The sequence below is a fragment of the Myotis nattereri genome (assembly GCF_964212035.1).
Source record: "Myotis nattereri genome assembly, chromosome: 11".
Taxonomy (NCBI): domain Eukaryota; kingdom Metazoa; phylum Chordata; class Mammalia; order Chiroptera; family Vespertilionidae; genus Myotis; species Myotis nattereri.
The window spans coordinates 17,104,097-17,117,589 of NC_138086.1; the positions used below are offsets into that span (position 1 = coordinate 17,104,097).

At 34.5% G+C, this 13,493-nt stretch overlaps 1 protein-coding gene across 2 annotated transcripts in view; it reads right to left on the bottom strand.

The window, feature by feature from the left end:
• WASL (WASP like actin nucleation promoting factor) overlaps positions 1–13,493 on the bottom strand; it is an 87,467-nt gene that overhangs the window by 19,222 nt on the left and 54,752 nt on the right. For both annotated transcript variants that reach the window (XM_081102560.1, XM_081102559.1), the window contains exons 6-9: positions 11,622–11,790; positions 10,326–10,368; positions 8,817–8,970; positions 1,654–2,174 (exon numbers count right to left, since the gene is read on the bottom strand). In XM_081102560.1, the coding sequence (XP_080958686.1) occupies positions 1,654–2,174; positions 8,817–8,970; positions 10,326–10,368; positions 11,622–11,790 (887 nt within the window). The remainder of the gene's footprint in view (positions 1–1,653; positions 2,175–8,816; positions 8,971–10,325; positions 10,369–11,621; positions 11,791–13,493) is intronic.

Below are 13,493 nucleotides of genomic sequence, written 5' to 3' on the forward strand. Positions count from 1 at the left end.
GTGGTGGTGATAGAAAAAGTAGATGGGGGAAGAAATTACGAAATATAACTCACCAGCTGTTAAATTAAGAAGAGTACACAATTGTACATAAAAATCAACACCTTACTTTCACTAAATGAGTGAAAAAAACAAAAGCTGGTTTTAAAGATGAGAGGAAATAAAAGGTTAGGAGTAGGAGATGGGAGTGAGAGCGACACAGGAACTAGCATAGGTTACAAGGTAAAATCAGAAACTAAACGACTCTATTACATAAAACCTGCTATTCACCTGGGCTATGGTCATTTTGACACTAATTCTCCCCACTAACAACTATTCAAAGTTCTTAAATTGCTCCTGAGGAACCTTTAATCTGAACTAAATGGGAAGAGGGAGCAGAGATGGTTGCTCACAAGCTGATATAAGTATCAGCAACAGAAGACCCAGATATATTTGAGAAATCAGAAGTTTCTTAAATCTGTGATATGCTAATGTTTCATTCAATCAGTATGTTCCCTATGCATCATTCTCTTTTGAGAAAGTTACCATAATTTTCTATATTCCAAAATAATCTTCAGTTAAAATCTTCTTTCATCGCCACTTACTGCATAGAAAATTCTACATCAATTACCAGCCCGAGAGATTACACGTATAGACCCAGAAGGAAGTTCCGAATATAGGCAGAAGTCAGCAAGCTATTGTACATGAGCCAAATCTAGCCTGTCTTCTGTTTTTGTATAATTTTAAAGCTAAGAACAACATTTACATTTTTAAATGGTTGAAAGAAAATCAAAAGAATATTTGTGACATTTGAAATGATATGAAAGTCAACTTTCAGTGTCCATGAGTTTTACAGAACACAATCATGCCTTCTCATTTATGTACTGTTGGTGGCTGTTTTTGAAGTATACGTGTCTGGCTGCCCCTTTTGTGGTTCAATAGCAGAGCTGAGTAGTCGTGACAGAGACCGTATGGTCTACAAGCCTAAAATATTTACTATCTGGTTCTTTAAAGGAAAAATTTGCCAAATCTCTGCTCTAGAAAATAAAAATGATCAATCACCTCATTCAATTCAGAGAACTCAAAATTATCTGCTTTCATGTCAGAAAATTCTATTAGAACTCATTCAATTTTCTGTGGAGTCTGATTCAATACTCAACTAAATTTATAGATACAGAAACTTTAGTATGCTTTTGTTTTCACAAAGTTAGTGATTTGAATTTACCTAGGTAAATCAAAATTGATTTCAAGTAGGGCTATTTTATTTCTCCATACTTTAGTAAAGACTTTTCTCTAAAGTACCTTTTACTTAAAAGTAAAGTCTAAAAAAATGAACTGTAAACATACTGTAAATTTCCATTTTTATGAAGTTCAAGAATAGGAAAAACTCATCATTGGTGACAGACACCAAATCAGTGGTTCATTTGAGGAGGAAGACTAACTGGGAAGAGACATGAGAGAACTTTCTGGGGTGATATTTAGATACATAAGTACCAGTTACAGAAATATAGGTATAATTTATGCATTTTATGGTATATAAAAATATCAGAAATTCATAGTTTAAAAAATGAATACCAAGAGAAAAAAATTAAAAAATACTTTTCAAGGATGTCTTACAAATTACTTTAAAAATCCATAATGATAGACAGTCTAATATGAAAAGAACAGATTACTTACAGATTTCAGTTGAATACCCTGTCGGATCTGGTCTAAAAGTGCATCCCTCCCAGAGCAAGACACCGGTCGACTGTTCTGTTCCACTTTTTTTAGCTGAGCACCCTCTCTGATTTGATCTAAAAGAGCTGCTTTGTTTCCTGAAGGATTTGGAATTTGATGGTCACCATCAGAAGGGAGGCCAGGGGGAGGTGGTGGCCCGGGTGGTGGTGGCGGTGGAGGCGGTGGGGGCGGTGCTGCTGACCCTGCCACAGACAGAGGTGGAGGAGGTGGCGGAGGCCCTGAAGGTGCTGAGGAGGGAAGGGCTGGAGGTGGCGGAGGATACATCCTATTTGGCGGCGGTGGAGGGACTCCTACACCTGGCCTGGATGGAGGTGGCGGTGGAGGTGCAGCTGTGGGAGCTCTTGAAGGTGGTGGAGGAGGAGCGCCTCTTCCTCTGGCAGGAGGGGGAGGAGGGCCTGAGCTATGTGGAGGGGGAGGAGGTGGAGGAGGCCCTCCCCTTGATGGTGGAGGAGGTGGTGGTGCTGAAATAAAAACAAAAAAAGAAATCATGTTTTCCCCCATAAACGTCAGTGAGAAAGTCATTTTAATATTTAAAAAATTATGTAAGATAAAAAAAGCACTCATCTTTGTTTTTTATTTTATAAAGGTATCTGACCACAGATGGTATCTTACAATTCTATTTAGGAATATTCAACTTAAAGATCAGCTTCCTGTTGTTTCTTAAAAATATATTAGCTAAAACAGTAAAATGTAGTTTTTAGGAACCAGTACCACTTCTGAAAGGCAATAAACATTTTTTAAAATAAAGTAACAAAATAAACAACAGAATTAAATATTTGTCAGTAGTATTATTTTACATTTTAATAAAAATTAATGGATACTTTCTCTCTCTAAAGAATCAAGTATATACTTAGTTGTTTTATAAAATCAATTCACATTCAGAATTATATAGTTAATGTAGCCTAACATTAGAATTCATTCAGAGTAATCTGAGCTGAAGCCAAATATAATGCTTTTTCTTTTAAAATGTAAACCTTTGCTATCTAACTTACAATTGCACTTACGTCCTATATTTTCTATTTTGGGTCCCCCAAAAATGTATATACACTTTTTAATAGCTGATAGCTCAATTTTGAAAGCAAAATGTATTTTAATAAACACTGCCTTTATAATTATTCAGTGTGTGCATACATTTCTTTGGGACACCCCATATAAAGACTACATAACAATACATAAATAGATAGTATATAATATAAAATAATGAATAACCGAATATACTATAATAATATAAAACATATGTAATGTCCTGTATTTTCTAAAAGATGGTCAGTGATTCTAGTGATGGCCTTACGGAGGTTGGCTGCTCAGCTGAAATGTTCAATTACTTATTCAGGAGACAAGAACTATTAACAAATTAACTTGAAAATTTCTACATGGTACAAAATAAAAGCTAATAATAAAATATTAACATTATTCTGGTAGTAATATTTTTACTCTTATTATATGAAGTAAAAATGTAAAATATAATAGATAAATCAATTCAAAGTATAAATTTATGACATTTCTAGATATATGATTTTACCAACAGTATACACATATTTATATAATAACGAACATTTTTTCTCCACTCACTTTTAAAAGTTAATACAAAAATTAACTATTTTTAGGAGTAGAGAAATCTTAGAATTCATAATAGCTATTTATATTTATTGATACAAATTCTAATATATAATTGCTGGATACTTCTATAATTTAAACCAACCATGTCAAACTTGCGGTCCATGGCCCACAACTAATATTTTTGCAGCCCAGCCAATATAATGGTATGTAAGAAACGTTTTAATAACAATTTTGTAAATTAATTTTTACAATATCCTGTTATACATAATTATTAATAACGAACTACAATGTTTGCTAATGACTGATTACTATAATCGTGTTGCATTCATTTCCCTTACGTGCCTTACGTGCAGGCGCACCATTTCTCTCCACTAATACCAGCAGCGAATATTTTAGCAGGCAATTGCCATGTCATTAGTCTCGTACTGACTTTTTTGGTGTGCACAACAGGAAATATTTCGCTTTTGGAGAACAAGAAAAATAGGTTTATTTGCGTTATGCTTATTTAATTTGTGCAGTTATTCAGTGTCTGTTAATGTTCAAGAAAAATATTAATTTTTATTAAAACGTTCTATTATTTTATCTTAATGATTACTCATTTACTTAAGCCCTTTGTATTCAGCATGTCTCTATCAAAATAAACTTACATTTCTATGAAAATTGAAACTTTTGTTTTTTTTTGCAGCCCACATAAACTTAAATCTTATTTGGCTCGTGTTAGCCTTTGAGTTTGACATGCTTTATTTACAAGAATACAATTACCTACCTTAATTACAGATAACAATAATGCAAAGGTACCAAAGAGAAAAAAGACTCACTTCAAAGAAAATGAAATGGCATCTTCCAGTTTAATTTGGAACATTCATGGGAAATAAGCTATAAAAATATGCTATCAAATATAATCATAAACATTCAATGAAATATGCAGAAAGGCCAATATACACAAGGGTATTGTCACCTGGCATACAAACTTCTATAACTAAAAATAATATATAGCTGAAAATAGGAGTGTTATCCTACTTAGATGTAGGCCATCACAGATGTAGGCTCCTATGATTTGCACTCAAGGAATAAGGGCTGCAGAGCTAAGATATGCCCAATTTTCTGACCAGATCCAAAGCAAGGAGACCTAACATATTTTGTATAAAAGGGCAAAACCAATAGGATACATGGTATGTATGTATTATGTATACTCCCTGAATAAGCCAATACATATAATCATTCAAGCAGATACAAAGACTTCATTTTAACCAATTTAAGATTTTTATTTCAAACTAGAGGCCCGGTGCACAAAATTTGTGCATTGGCGGGGGTGGGGGGATGGGGAGGGGAGGGAGGAGGTTCCTCAGCCCGGCCTGTGCCCTCTCGCAGTCTGGGACCCCTCAGGGGATGACTAACTGCTGGCTTAGGCCTGCTCCCTGGGGGATTGGGCCTAAGCTGGCAATCAGACATCCCTCTGGCAGCCTGGCAGCCCTCAGGGGATGTCCACTTGCCAGCAGGGAGTGGACCTAAGCTGCAGTCGGACATCCTTAGCGCTGCTGAGGAGGCAGAAGAGGCTCCCACCACCACCGCTGTACTGGCAGCCATCAGCCTAGCTTGTGGCTGAGCAGAGGTCCACCAGAGAGCAGCTCCTGCATTGAGCGTCTGCCCCCTGGTGGTCAGTGTGTGTCATAGTGACCAGTCATTCCCAGTCTTTCTGCTGTTAGAGTCAATTTGCATATTACCCTTTTACTATATAGGATAGAGGCCTGGTGAACGGGTGGGACCGGCTGGTTTGCCCTGAAGGGTGTCCCAGATCAGTGTGGGGGTCCCACTGGGGTGTCTGGCCAGCCTGGGTGAGGGTCCCCACTGGGGTGCCTGGCCAGTCTGGGTGAGGGACTGAGGGCCGTTTTCAGGCTGGCCAGCAACTGAAGCTCCCAGCCTCTCCTTTTTTTCTTTTTTATTCTGGGATTTATTTACCTTCTATAATTGAAACTTTGTTGCTGTCACTGGAGCTGAGAGCCGGGCTCCTGCTTGCTCCAGCTCTGAGGTCATGGCCTGCTGAAAGTAGGTATCCTGGGTTTGTTTAGCTTCTATAATTGAAATTTTGTTGCTTTCAGAGCTCAGAGCCGAGCCACGGCATGCGGGGAACCTTGGCCTCCTCCATCACTGGAGCAAGCAAGCCTCCTGCTGGCTTCAGCTGCGTGGCTTCCAGCCACCATCTTGGTTGGGTTAATTTGCATATCTCGCTGATTAGCCAAAGGGAGGCGTAGCGAAGGTACGGTCAATTGCCATGTTTGTCTATTATTAGATAGGATACTAATGATATTTGTCTAGACTGGCACTTTTATGTTTTAGTTGTTTATTAATCAAGAAGGACCCACTCTATTCTACCATACAAGGTATTAGTCAACCATTTCTCATAGTTTCACTGAGGAATTTCCATCCATAATCTTTTATATGTAAAATGATAAATTTCTTCAGTAAAGAGAACTTGTAGTAAGTACATTTATTATAATAATTTGAGATCCAGCTAATACCCATTCAAATAGACACTAAATCATTGCTCAGGGAAGAAGCCTTATTAATTTATGTGAAAAAAGGTCAGCTGCATCCAGTTTTCGGTATAGCACAAGGTCAGCATTTCTATTAACTTGAAAATAATGGGAATGTGTATATTTTTGTGAGGAAAACAACATGCCACACGCCAAGGTAAAAATGTGAGTTAAATAATTAAATTCACATTTGATTCTTGGCCCAATGTTAGTTAGGTTTATATGCACAAAAATGTCTGCTAAGCAAATACCACACAACAACACTATGAGAAAATCTGATGGCCTACAAATTTCTAAAACTCTAAGAGTCATCACAAAAACTAGACTGAGAATGACAAATTTCTTAGATCAAATGAAAACTATTATTATCAAAGCTTAGTTAAAATGAAAAAAATTTTAATATTTACAGAAAAAAACCTTATCTTGATGGTACATTATTAAGGAAGGTCAATATACTTTGTTTCAGAAAAATATTCATATTAAGAGTAATTAGTAGATAATTCTCTAGATATTTATAATACTTAAATGCAGTATTATAGAACTCAGGAAAACATTAAAGAACTGCTCTCATACACTCAGAAAAATGTTATTAACCACAAATTAAAACGTATGAGAATACTGACAACTCTGAGTAGGCAATTGCAAAACTAAGTGTGAGTTTATGTTTAGTCCTCCCTCCTTGCCACAAATGTAAAAATGTACGTATGCTTGACATAGGATATTAAATAATGCCAAGTATAAAAAGCAATGACTAAAAGTAAGTATAATCCTATATAATAAAGAGCTAATTTGCTAATTAGACTGAACAGCAGAATGACAGTCCAGACAACCTTCTGGACGAAGCTGGGGCTGCGAGGGCTGAGCCCCTTGCATGAATTTCATGCATCAGATCTCTAGTAAGTAATCAAAACAACAGTGGTGCTGTGGGAACGGGATTAAAAAAAAAATCCACAGAATTTCAATAAAGTTATCTAAATTGTGGACAAAATATGAGCTCTGACTCATATAGAAATAAATTTTCTTTTTACTTTAAACATCTATATGCCCAAAACATTAGTCTGAGTAGAGGGCAAAAGACCTCACTGGATGTCAGATTTGATGGCAAGGTAAATGAACTCTAGCTTCTCTGAAAATAAACACACCACAGCATGCATAATTTAGTGCACTGGGTCAAATAACATCCCACATACATACCACTCCATTGTGGGGGACCTACAGAGAAGATTATTACGAGTTAATGGATTTCAGACAATTGCACATAAACACAAAGAAAGATACACTGGAAATCACAAGTCTAGTACTTTTTATAATCCTGATTAAATAATTTTACAAAATTAAGTTTTAAGACATTTGATTCAATAGATTTTTACAGAAAAACTCAAACTTTTCCCTAATTTTTTCATACTTCTAAAATTATTTGCTCAGCTTAGAAAATATCTCCTTAATAAAAATAAATATCAATTTATTCTTCCTTTAAAAAAATTTATCTTCTATAAAAACCACTGTTTGGTGGGTTCTACACTAGAAATTAGGTTCTTGAGTATGATAATAAATAACTCTGTTCCCAACAGTTTTTTTTTTCTTTTAATACCTGTGTCTTTTTTTGTTTGTTTTAGGTCATTTAATTGACGGAAAGCCTTGCTTATTTTAATGTTTTAAAATCAGCTAAAATTACAAGCAGTAATAAAGTTTAAAAACACAAACAAACCCAATCAAGTTAATATAGTAAACTCTTAGTTATAGGAATTCAGGTGAAAGGGTTGTAGTACGGGTGGTCTAATAATACTTTATACTTATAAATTCAGAGAGCTCAGAGACCCTGAGAACCATTTGGTGGTATAAGGTGAGGGTCTGCGGTAACAGTGAACAAAAAGAGTCAAGGAACACACAAGGGTCCTCAAGACTTCCCATCATCTGCACACTGACGGTAACCCTGACTTACTCTGGGAGCATTTATAACAATGGTACAGTGGCTCACAATGTTTTATTAAAACTCTACAGAAACTGGAAATGTAATTATTTAACAAAGTAAGATAAATTCGCATCATACTAGTTTCAGTGAAACTAGCATTGTGTTTCCACAATAGTCATTATGACTGAATACCTGTTTACATATCTGTTCCCACACTAGACTATAAAATTTCTGAGGCCAGAGACAGACTGTATCTTTATATTTTAGTATCCTGAGACTAGTGGTGGTGTATATTTACTGAATATATGAATGAATGAATGAAAGATTAAATGAACATCACTGGTTAAAAATTCACGTTAAGTCAAACACCTAAGTTAAAATGACAGGTAAATTCTTCAGAAGAATAATTTGATTAACTAGAGCTTTCACATTGCTAAACTTTATTATAAGTATGCAAAAACAAAGAAGAAAAGCAGCACCAAATAAATAAGGTAGCAAAGAAATGATTGCCATACTGGAAAATTTAGAGTTACTGTCTTTGCATTTTATTGTGATAATTATTAAGATACAACTAAAATACAAGGTGCTTTGATCTTAAAAGGTTGCAAATTATTTGTGCATTCAGGTATCAAAAGACAGATTTTATACCTTTTAAGAAAAAAGTTTGTATTTAAAAATAAATAGAAATATTTTTGTTATTTATATCCTGAATATCCTTACAATTTATTGATTAGGTAGTGATTGTATTTAAATGAATAGTTCTGTATTGTAATAAAAACAATTTTAACGGCTTCTAAGATTAAGTAAAATATTAGGTAATCATACATTTTTATTCTAAAATAGAATAGCCAGAAGATTCTGTATGAATTTTCATAATTTAATGTAAGACATCTTTATAATAAGCAAAACTTTGTCAAGCTTTTTGTTATACCAAAATAATGTAAAACATAGTACACTGGGCCAAACTAGTTATGAATAAACTCAAATATTTGCTTAAGGAAGGTTCACATTAATGTGTGTAGTTGTCTTTCAAGAAATTAACCTAAAGATTCAAAAGAACAAATAGACCAGGATTCCTAAATAGAAATAAAAGTTACCTTGCCTTCGTAGTTCATTTTTAACAGCTTCAACACCTCCTGTTTTTTCAATAAAGTCATATATGACTTTTGATGTTTCTCTGTCTTTAAGTTGTGCCTCTGAGATTCCACACATATCAAAAAGATTCTTCAATTCTGGATCCAAATTATTCAGCTATAACAGATAAAATAACTAATAAAATCTCTCCCAATTTTTAAAAACAAGCATAATATTTAATTCTCATCTGTACTATTTATGAAATTATTTTAAGTTCATAAATTTTTAATATGGTTATATTGTTTATATGCTAAATAAACTTTCTTATTAAAAAAATAATACAAAAAGAATTGATTTTAGCCTGTCTGGTGTGGCTCAGTGGTTGAGCACTGACCTATGAACCAGGAGGTCACAGGCTCCATCTCCAGTAGAGGGCGTGGAGGAGGCAGCAGATCAATGATGTTTCTATTTCTTTCTCTCTCTGCCTTCCTTTTTGAAATCAATAAATATATATATATTTTTAAAAGAATTGACTTTATATTTTATCTCCATCTCTTTTATTCCTTGCCTTCAAAAATAGGGAATGTCAATTAGATTTTTTAAATTAATAGTTTTGTTTTATAGATAAATTAGCATCATACTAGTTTCAGTGGAACTAGCATTGTGTTTCCACAATAATAATTATGACTGAATACCTGTTTACATACCTGTTTCCACACTAGACTATAAAATTTCTGAGGCCAGAGACAGACTATATCTTTATACTTTCCCATTCATGATTCAGACATATTTAATGCTCACCTATACTACATTATCCTAAATAAGATTTAGTTATAACCACAAAAAAATACAAATTAACTTGCAAATTTGAGAACCCCAAGCACCCTGTACAGTGTCCAACTCAAAAAGGCACTCAACACTTACGGAGTTAACATTGTAGCTTTAACAAAACAGCCAAAAGGATTTTTAACCTCAATCAGAAATATTTTTCAAATTAATTTTTACAAATCCTGACTGTCAAATGTGAAATACCTATTACTTAGATAACCAAAGTAGAGATAAAATATTAAACACCTTTTTTTTTTGCCTGAAGTTTCACTTATCTTGCTCACAGTGCTACAAATTAATGAATGATGAAATTGCCAAAAATAATAGAATGAAAAGACCTATATCATTCAACAACTGAATATTCAGAATTTGATTACAGTACTTTCCAATAATTTGGCATATATTTATTTCCCTGAAATAATTATTGAGCAGAAATAATTTTCTTCTCTTTGCTTTCAAAACACAAGGATTTTACTTATACAGTAAAATAAAGTCAAGGTATCCAAAAATTTTCTCTTTAGAGACTTAGCCATGAATTACAGAACAATACTATGGTTTCAAACCTAGTGATGTGTACATAAACACAGCACATTCAAATAAACACTAAAATTCACAAAAATAAATAATAAAAACAAAAATCCAAATATAGGCCATAATATTCCCACATAGTTAGAGTAATGTTTATGGCTTGAAAAGACACTTACATCAAAGCCAGTATTTGGATCCCAACCAACATGTCCAATGTGCCTAAAGTAGAAGATAGGGGAAAAAACACACAAAGGGCATTAACACCAAGATATATATGAAATCCAATCTACCCACTGAATTATTGGCCTTAACTAACAGTTCTCATAGATATAACGAAATTCAGGGAAAAACTACATAAGTAGGCAGGAGAAGAGGATTCTAGCCCAGGCTCTGCTACTAAATGAGTCTTAACATTTTCGCACAATCTTTCTGAGCATTCATTTCCTTAACTGTCAAACTAGAATATTAATACAAGCATTATATATATATATACACACACACACACACACACACACACACACACACACACACTCTCACACTAGGGGCCTGCCTGCATCCTCTTGCAATCCAGGACCCCTTGGAGGATGTCGAATAGCTGGTTTCTGCCCAATCCCCAAAGACCCGACCCAGACAGGAGGGAGCCCGATCCCCGTAGGCCTGATCCAGACAGGAGGGAGCCTGATCCTGTGCGTTGAGCATTTGTCCCCTGGTGGTCAGTGCATGTCATAGCGACCGGTTGCTTAGGCTTTTATTTATATACATGAGAGGAAAGGAATTTTGTAATGAGCTAATAAAATAATGCCTGCTACAGACTATTTGTGCCTCCTGAAAATTCATAGATGTTAAAACCCAATCCCCAGTGTGATAGTATCTAGAAGCGAGAATTTTAGGAAGTGATTAAGTCATGAATGGGATTAGTGCCCTTAAAAAAGAGGCCCCAGAGAGCTCCTTTACCCTTTCCTAACATGTGAGGGCACAACAAGAAAACAGCTATCTATGAACCAGGAAGTGGGATGTCACCAGACACCAAATGTTGCCTGTGCCTTATCTTGAACTTTCCAGCCACCAAAACTGTAAGAAATAAATTTCTGTTGTTTATAAGCCACCCAGTCTATGGTATTCTGTTACTGCACCGCAAATAGATTAGGACAATGCCTCTAAGGAACTGCCAAATACCATTTTTTATAGAGAAAAGTGAGAAATCATCTTTATGTCCAACAATTAAAGAAACTTTACCTAATTTTTTTTCTAATGAATGAAAAGGTAAAATAAACTATAAGATTCACAGAAAGTCAGCTTAAAAAACAAACAAACAAACAAACAGAAAACTCCAGCAAAATCTGTAACTAAAAGGTGTGCAAGTGATAAATGTAAGGGTTCTATCAAAAGAAAATTTTATAACAAGTTAAAAACCTAGAGTCATAATGACTAAATAAAAAATAAAGATAAAAGCAACAAAAGAACTGTCTTACTGGAAATTGCTTGGTGTTCCAATATCTGCCTTGGTTAATCTCTTCTTTTTAGCTTTTCCTTTTTTCTTTTCTTTGGTATGGGAGATGTTGCTGACTTGTGGACCATAAAATCTATTGGTTGTGATTTCTGGATTTTTAATGTCAACTGTTGCCATAGGTAGATTAGGACCTGAAAATAAAGTTTAAATAACATTAAAAGAATATAATTTAACATAATTATTATAATCATAATATATAATTTAAATGTCTTTTTCTGAAGTAGGACCACTTCAATATTATAAATTTTTTACATTTTAAAACTGCAGGCTAATTTTTATAAATAATGAAAAAAGTACTGCCTAAATTTTGAAAAGACTATATAATAAATTCTTAAACATACATAATTTCAAAGCAAACTTCATAACATTAAATCTCATGAAGAATATAAATTTTCAATAAGAATTTAAATATAATTGGTCTAGTAGTCCCTTAAATTTTCACTGTAATTGCCTCACATCCAACACATTAGTCACTGATAGAGTGGTATATATCACATACCAAGAATAGTAAAAAAAAAAAAGTAAACTAGCCACCTATTTTACTTTTAAATCTAATAAAGAAATCTAGTCTTACCTCTTTGTTTCAATTTTAGTAGTTTGAGGAAAAAAGTACTGTAATTACTGCTGCTTTTTTCCAAAACCTCCATAATTAAGTCTAGTAATATTTTCCCCATCAGTATATATAGAATTTGACTATCATAAGTATAGAGCTCAAAAACTTAATATCAAAGAAAATTCTCAAAACTCTCATTTTCTGCAATAACCAACTGTAAAACTATCTTAGGCACCTATTAAATATTGTTAATAGCATCTTTAGGAGTTGCACTAAATGTAGCACAAAACCTGTGTTATGATTCATAAAATACTACTGGTCTTAAAAGTGTAAGAGTCTGAACAAAATGTATTCAACATAAAATTTTCTTATAAAGTTACTAGAAGAGTAACACATGTTCCTTATAAGTCCCACTTTACAGGTTTCAGGTGCACAAATTGACAACACATCATCTGTACAATTTATTGTAGTGCTCACTACCCCAAGTCAAGTCTCCTTCCACTACCATTTATCCCCCCATACACTCCTCCACTCCTGCTTCCCTGGCAATCACCAGTTGCCGTAGTCAATAAATTCCTTTTTTTTCCTTCCAACCCCTCCATTCCCCCCAAACTCCCCTCGGCCTGTCGCTTAATTCACTTTGTTCATTAGAGTCCACATATGGTACTTGTCTTTCTCTGACTGGCTTATTTCACTTAGCATAATGCTCTCCAGGTCGACTATGCTGTCAGAAAGGGTAAGATTTTCTTCTTTTTACAGGTGAGTAGTATTCCATTCTATAAATATGTACCACAGTTTTTTTTATCCATTCATCTACTGATGGACACTTGGGCTGTTTCCAAATAATACGTGAGTCTTCAACAAAATCTCCTAACAGACCAAATTCCTCTGAGATGATCATATCAATGATAATTTAAAAAATGTTGTATAAAATACAATCACCATTGTGCAGAAAAACAGTAAACCCAACAGGTCTGACACTATCCTTTGAAAGGCCTGCTTGCAAGGTTGGCCTTTAGTTGGTTATCTGGGATCTCGGACTTCAGGAGGGTTCTCATTATTCCCTGATAAGACTGGCTATTTCTAAACTGTTTGTGGCAACAATGTGGGTTATGCTAAACAGCTGCTTTCCTTCTGGGAGTTTAGAATCCTGGTAGGTACTATATGATTAGCAATCTATGTGACTAGCCACCAAGAAACCCTGGGCTTTAAACGATAATCTGAGGCTCCCAGGAGCCGCTTCTTTAGACATTTCACATGTGCCGGGACAATTCATTACTG